The sequence below is a fragment of the Nematolebias whitei genome, chromosome 17 (assembly GCF_014905685.2).
Source record: "Nematolebias whitei isolate Nwh7 chromosome 17, NemWhi1, whole genome shotgun sequence".
Classification (NCBI taxonomy): domain Eukaryota; kingdom Metazoa; phylum Chordata; class Actinopteri; order Cyprinodontiformes; family Rivulidae; genus Nematolebias; species Nematolebias whitei.
The window spans coordinates 42,195,511-42,203,358 of record NC_056514.1 but is presented as its reverse complement, the minus strand read 5'-3'; the positions used below and the strand labels follow the sequence as shown (position 1 = coordinate 42,203,358).

The 7,848-nt window shown below is 40.8% G+C and overlaps 1 protein-coding gene across 1 annotated transcript in view; it reads right to left on the bottom strand.

The window, feature by feature from the left end:
* Positions 1-685: 685 nt before the first annotated feature.
* The window catches only part of LOC119423587 (transcription factor COE3-like), a 188,040-nt gene continuing 180,877 nt past the window's right edge, over positions 686-7,848 (bottom strand). The window contains exon 18 of the mRNA XM_037690986.1: positions 686-708. Coding sequence (XP_037546914.1) covers positions 686-708 — 23 coding nt within the window. The remainder of the gene's footprint in view (positions 709-7,848) is intronic.

The window sequence follows — 7,848 nt, the reverse complement described above, 5'->3', positions numbered from 1 at the left end:
AGGCTCAGGAACAATCAGCAGATAGATTCAGGACAGCAGTTATTAGATTAAAACTCATGACCGTCTCCTTCTGCTACTCAACGAGCCCTGAGGAACCTGATGGATGAGATGAAGCTCTGTAATTTCTGCTGCACAAACCAAAAACTGTCTGTCAACAGCACGGCTCTCTGCACCCCAAGTTTATGAGTTAAACCAGCAGGATGATAGCAATGATTTCACCTTGATGCTCACCAGAGTTTAGGAGGAAATAAAATGAAACCTAAACAGATCAAAGTCCCAAAATCAGATGGACACAAGAAGCAGGTTATTTTTTTAATTAACAGAAACAAATATGGTGCAGGACAGCACTGGCACCTAACAGAAACCACAAACAACGGACTGTGATGGACCTGAAAGAAACATAAAACTCAACAAGGTGAAAAAGACTAAAGACCAAGGGCACTTGAAACAGGTAGTCCAATCAGCTGACAGGAAACAGGAAGTTAGAAACTACAGAATTGAAGGCAGATAAAGACTGGAAAAAAAACTGAAACCTAAACAAAAATAATTTGCTTCACTTTATTTCTGTAGCTCCAAGTCCCAACAGAAGTTGTATCAGGGTGCTGTACAAAAGCGTTCATATACATTATAAAATATAATCATTAAAAGCTATCCATCAAAGGAAACAACAGATTATGTTGAATCTTCACATCGTCACAGTCTCCCATACTGAGCAAGCACAATGGAGACAATGGAAAGGGAAAACTCCCTTTACCAGGAAGAAAGCTCAAGCAGATCCAGGCTCACGACAAGCAGCCATCTGCTTTGACCGGCTGTGTTCCAGAGTACAGGAAGTAAAACTGGAGACAGGAAGTAGAAACAGACAAAGAATGACAGGTCCAAGTGTACTTTCTATAGGAGGAAAGATGAACAGTCTTGGTTCCGTTTTTGGACGTCCTGGCTGATACACACTGTTCTGTTGGTGGAAGTCATCATTGATACTATCTCTATTCTCTTGTTGGACGTGTTGACTGATACAGTCTCAGCCATTTTGTTGAATGTCCTGACTGTTAGAATCTCAGTTCTGTTATTGCATATTCAGACTGAGTCTCAGCTATGTATGGTATGGTATAAAGTTTATTCATTAAAAAAAAAAAAAATTCCATAAACTATATAAAAAATACAAGAGATTTAAAATGAAAAGCAGCAGAAAGAATAAAAAATCTTATTATGTCTGCCCCTTTTTTCAAACAATTAGTTCAATGCTAATAATTTTCAAGTAACAGAACAAAATGAATAACTCTTTCTAATTTTTCTAATTCTAATACAAAACACACACTAAGCTACTTCATATATTTTTTTTAACAATTCAGTTTTGATCTTTTTCTTAAATGTGCACATTGACTTGACATTTTTCACATCACTCTCTAGAACATTCCACAATCCAACTCCTTGGATTGAGGTAGACCTTCCCTTCAGACTAGTTCTGAATTTTGGTTTGACAAATATCTCTATCCCCTTAAGATTATAACAACTTTGTCTTTTAACAAAATTTCTTTGGATATTTAACAGTAATGTGTTATTTTGAGCCCTATACATAACTGATAAAATACTATAATCTATCAAATCATGGAACTTCAATAAGTTCAGTTGATAAAATAATGTGCTTGATGGGTGACTGTAATGCTTTCTGGTGATAATTCTTACAGCTCTTTTCTGTAAAATAAAAATAGGTTTTGTAAAAGTTTTACACGCTTTCCCCCAAACATCAATGCAATAGATTAAATGTGGAACAATGATTGTGTTATACAACATGTACAGAGCTTTATCATTTAATAATTCCCTGACTTTGTATAGTACTGCAATAGATTTAGATATTTTTGTTCTTACAGAATTGATGTGATTTTTCCATGTTAGCTGTTCATCAATGATTACACCCAAAAATTTCATCTCATTAACTCTACAAATCTCAACACCCTCAATTTTAAATGGATCATCAACAGTTCTCTTTTTGTTACTAAATATCATGTATTTAGTTTTATCTAAATTTAATGATAATTTATTAAGTTTAAACCAAGTTTGTATTTTATCAAATTCTGTCTTCATCAATTCCAACATCCGTTTTACATCTTTACCCAAACAGAAAAATGTGGTGTCATCTGCAAAAAGGACACATTTGAGGAGTCCTGATACATTCACTAAGTCATTCACATATAAAATAAATAACTTTGGTCCAAGTACAGAACCTTGAGGAACTCCACATGTGATATTGCAGGTCAGACCTTACACCATTTATTTGCACAAACTGTTTCCTATCTTTCAAATAGCTAGATACCCAGTGTAATGCTGGTCCTCTTATACCATATTTATTTAATTTTTCAAGGAGAATAGTGTGGTCAATAGTATCAAAAGCTTTTTTTTAAATCAACAAAAATCCTAACAATATTGTTTTTGATCGACAGCAGTAGTTACTTGTTCTATTAATTCCATGAGAGCCATTCATGGAGTTTTTTGCTCTAAACCCATACTGACTACTACTTAGAATGTTTTGTTTAGTAATAAATTTATCTCATCTTCCCAGACCAGCTTGTCTCAGCCGCCCGAGGAAGTAGAGTCTCTGATGAGCTTTCTTGATCAGGCTGGTGGTGTTGTTGCTCCAGCTGAGGTTGTCATTCAGGTGCACACACAAGTACTTGTAGCTGGAGACCACTTCTACCACAGATCCTCTTATGTTCAGGGGGGTAGGTGTATTTATTCCTTCTGAAGTCCACGACCATCCCCTTAATCTTCTTCATATTGATGTGAAGGTTATCCTCTTTACAACAGCTCTCCAGGTGTTCCACCTCTTGCCTGTATCTGGACTCATTGTTGTTTGTGATGCATCACACCATCATCTGCAAACTTTACAATGTGACAGCCTGGATGGGAAGCTGCACAGTCATATGTGAGCAGAGTGAACAGGAGAGGGCTCAGCACACATCCCTGAGGGGAGTCCGTGCTAAGGATTAAGGTGGAGGAGGAGAAGAAGTTGTGGATCCTCACTAACTGTGGTCTGTTTGTTAAGAAGTCTAGGACCCAGTTGCAAATCGAGGGGCTTAGTCCTAGTGTGAATTGTTTGTCCATCAGGGTTTGGGGGATCATGGTGTTGAAGGCAGATGTGAAGTCCACAAAGAGCATACAAACGTAGGAGTCCTTCTGCTCCAGGTGGGTGAGAGCAGTGTGGACCACAGAGGAGATGGTGTCCTCTGTAGATCGATTCTAGTGGTACGCATACTGGTGAGTGTTCTTGTTGATGTTGATGGTTGTTTTGATGTGAGTCATGACCAATTTTTCAAAGTATTTAGCGACTATCAGGGTGAGGGCTACTGGCTGATAGACATTCAGACCAGTCACTGTAGAGCTCTTTGGGACTGGGATGATGGTGGTGGTCTTCAGGCAGGTGGGAACTGTTGCCAGGGTAATTGAGGTGTTAAAGATGTTGGCCAGCACCTGGCAGAGCTGATCGGCACAGTCTTTCAGCATTTTCTCGGGGATGTTGTCTGGGCCGGTCGCCTTGTGAGGATTAATCCTCCTGAAGGTACTACTTACTTCTGCTGAGGTCACGATGAGAAACTCTTCATCTTGTGGTGAGGTGAGTCTGGTGCTTGGTGGTCCGTTTGGGTCTTCAAAGTGTGCGTAGAATTTGTTGAGGCCATCAGGCAATGATGGGTCTCTAGGGCATTGTTCACTTCTGCCTTTATAATCTGTTATAAACTTAATGCTCCTCCACATGCTCTGTGGGTCTTGTGAAGTGAATTGACCCTGGATCCTCTCTGCATATATAGCCTTGGCCCTCTTAATACCATTAACCAACTTTTTCCTCATCCTTCTCACCTCCTGTGAGTTTCCAGACCTGAAGGCAGTGTCCCTGGCTTCCAGCAGGGTGCGAACCTCTGCATTCAGTAAAGGCTTCCTGTTCGGGTAACTCTTAACATATCTGATCCATCAGATCCTATCAACCTTCGACTGTCATATGGTAGCTTAAAACGATTTTTATTTAATTATTTTTATTTTATAATTTATAATTTTTTAATTTTAATCTTAAATTTATCCACAGACTCTGATCATGAAGCTTCTTTTTAAAGTACTCCTTTTATTTTCTTTTGCTTCAAGTGGGTCAGTATGTTGGAAGTATGGAAATGAGGCACATAGTCATGCCCCCATCCAGCCTTGGATTTTTCCAGGTCAGGGACTTCAGTCTGGTCATTCTCTGTTGACTGACCCAGTCATGGATGTCCTCCTGGTGGCCAGGATTAAATCATAAAACTTTTGTTCATCTAATGTGTATATCTGTCTTGCAAAGCAGTTTTATACACATAAATTTCTCTTATAGATTTGGCAATTTCAAACCTTAATGATAAGGAGTCAATTTCTAATGTGAAAAGGAAGTACTATATTCTTCTTCTTCTACTACTATCAGGAAATGTTCAACCTAATCCAGACCCTTCTCTGAATAATATTGATATTCCTGAAAAATTTAGTGAGAGATCTGGTCTTGGCATTTTACATTTTAATGTCCGAAGCCTGCCTCCTTAAATTGATCTTGTTAAAATTTGGATACAAAGAACAAAACCTGACATCCTTGTGTTTTATGAAACATGGTTAAATAAATATGTTTCAGATCAGGATATTGCTCTTCAGAAAGGGGGACTGGAGGGTGTGCTCCAATTATAGAGGCATCACTCTCCTTAGCTTCCCTGGTAAGACCTATTCAGGGGTACTTAAGAAGCGAGTCCGATCATTGGTCGAATCTCAGATCCAGGAGGAACAATGTGGGTTCTGTCCTGGCCATGGAACACTGGATCGGCTCTTTATCCTCACTAGGGTCTTTGAGGGGTCATTGGAGTTTGCCCATCCAGTCTACATGTGTTTTGTGGACTTGGAGAAGGCATTCGACCGTGTTAGTCGGGGTACACTGTGGGGGGTGCTCCATGAGTATGGGATTGGAGGCCCGTTGTTACGAACTGTTCAGTCCCTATACAAGCGGTGCAAGAATTTGAATTGCATTGCCAGCAGTAAGTCGGACCCCTTCAGGGTGGGAGTTGGATTCCGCCAGGGCTGCCTATTGTCAATGATTCTGTTCATAACTTTTATGGACAAAATTTCTCGGTGCAGCCAACTGGCGTAGGGTTTCCGGTTCATTGGCCTCAGGATTCCACCTCTGCTCTTTGTAGATGATGTGGTCCTGTTGGCGTCATCGTGCCGTGATCTCCAGCTCTTACTGGAGCGGTTCATAGCAGAGTGTGAAGCAGCTGGGATTAGAATCAGCACCTCCAAATCTGAGGCCATGGTCCTCAACCAGAAAAGGGTGAATTGCTCTCTTTACGTCGAGGGTGAGGTTCTGCCTCAAGTGGATGAGTTCAAGTATCTGGGGGGTTTGTTCACAAGTGAGGGAAGAATGGAGTGTGAGATTGACAGACTGATTGGTGCAGCATCTGCAGTAATGCGGACTCTGTACTGGTCTGCTGTGGTGAAGAGAGAGCTGAGCTGTAAGGCAAAGCTCTCCGTTAACCGGTCGGTCTATGTTCCTGCCCTCACCTATGGTCATGAGCTCTGGGTAGTGACCAAAAGAATGAGGTTGCGGATACAGGTGGTTGAAATTAGTTTTCTCTGCAGGGTAGCTGGACTCTCCCTTAGAGATAGGGTGAGAAGTTCAGTTATTCGGGAGAGACTCGGAGTCAAACCGCTACTCCTCCACGTCAAGAGGAGCCAGTTGAGGTGGTTCGGGCATCTGGTAAGGATGCCCCCATGGCGCCTCCCTAAAGAGGTGCTTGGGGCATGTCCAACTGGGAGGAGACCCCGGGGAAGACCCAGGACACGCTGAAGAGACTATGTCTCTCGGTTGGCCTGGGAATGCCTTGGAATCCTCCTAGAAGAGCCGGAAGAGGTGGCTGTGGAAAGAGATGTCTGGGCCTCCCTGCTCAAGCTGCTGCCTCTGCGACCCAACTTCGGAATAAGCAGAAGATAATGGATGGATGGATATTGCTATTAAAAGTTAAAATGTTTTCCACTCTGATTGTCCCAGGAAAGGTGGAGGTGTAGCTGTAGTGAACTAGGCCTGAGGTCAAAGTCCTGACCTTAGGGACCTTATGGGACAGAAACTGTCATTTCATTGATTTGAATCCAGAAATACAGGTTGACCCATCCTGAGACTTTCTTTCTTGAATTGATCAAGTGAAAGAACTCTCTTTTCTATTATCATTACTATTTTACAAATGTTTTGATAATCAAATTGTGTTAGTTCAAACAATGTTTAAATGTTGAAGTGAACTACTCATTTTTAAATCAACTGTGAAACAGTAATAACGATTTTTAATCCTCATTCAAAGTGAAATCAAGTTGGAATATGTTACAGAGTAATGATTCAATTTCTTGATCGTCTGTTTGAAATGAGCAAGTTGTGTAAGTTGGTCAAAGTTCAAGTTTCGGTCAACTGCAAGTTTACTGAAAAAGAAATGTCATGTTTAACTTTTACAGCAAGATACTAGAGAAGTGACTCCACGAAGTCTGAGTTCTTCATAATATCTTTTGTCTGTTCTTAAACAATCTTAATCTTTTTCCTTGACTTTTTAATAACACCTTACATCACAAAACACACCTCTGTTTTGGTCCATCGACCAATCAGAAACTCCCAAATGAACCGGAAATAGAGCTCTTTAAATGTTGGTACTTTCTAGTTCAACCCAGTTGAAGTTGGAGTCGGATGAAGGAGTTCTGCAAGAGGTTCCACCTCCAGTTGGAGTCGGGTGGAGAGTTTGCAGCTCCAGTCGTTTGGGAGAACAGAAGTCCGACATGATCCAGAGCTTCCGAGTCTTATGGGATTATGACATCTTCCACCTCTGAGTGGAACTTCTGACGGACTCCACTCATGTGAAGTCCACTCGTGAGGTGAACTGTTGTTGACAAAGTCCCGCCACCACTCCGGACGGTTCTCTGCCATCCTACGGAGACGCTGGACCGGTAGCTTAACTGGAGCTCCGCTTCCACTGATTCATCGTCAGAGAGGTAATGAGTCGAGTTCACTACCGAGCGTACCGAGGAAAGCTGGGTCGAATGGAGGGTGTCGTTCTGTCCAACACTTTTCACTCACACACACACCATCTCCCTCCCTCTAAACTTCAATCTTTAAACTCTTCTATCTGCTAAGAAATCATTCCAGATATTTTTAGAAATGTCTGAAGCAAAGTTTTCAACCACCGCCGTGTGGTTAATGTCTGTTGTACTGCTGGAAGTGAGAAAACAATCGCCGTATTGTTTACTCCTCGTAAAACTGGCTAAATAAGCTGTTGTTATTTTCAATTTTTGCCAATTAATGTAAATGTGTGATGTGTTAAACTTGATTCTGTTAATAAATGACCCACTGTCGTTGGTGAGTCAAAGATAATTAACGTTTCCGTCCACATTTTTAATTATTCAATGCACGTACATTATACAGTCCAGAAAAATGAAAGAATCCGTTTAATTTATGAATATATCTCATGCATATGTTCATCTACATAGCTATCTATATGAAAAGCAGCTTTCATGTGACTCTCCTCTCTGTCTGTTACTAAACAGTTTGAATTTCTGGCTGTTAAACTTCAATTTCAGCAAAATCAGTCTCTCACAGTCATGGGTTGTTATATGCCTCCCTCAGCTCGCAGTGAGGCTCTGGACTCTTTAAATAATTGTATCTCAGGGTTAAATGCAGGTGAGATTGTCTTAGTCAGAGTCAGAGAGTGTCAGAGTTTCTTTATTGTCATTCGCACCTCATGTGGTACATGTGGTGGAGTGAAATTATGTACACAGGGTCCCAGTTACATCCAACAATAAAATGTATAAGAAAAACAG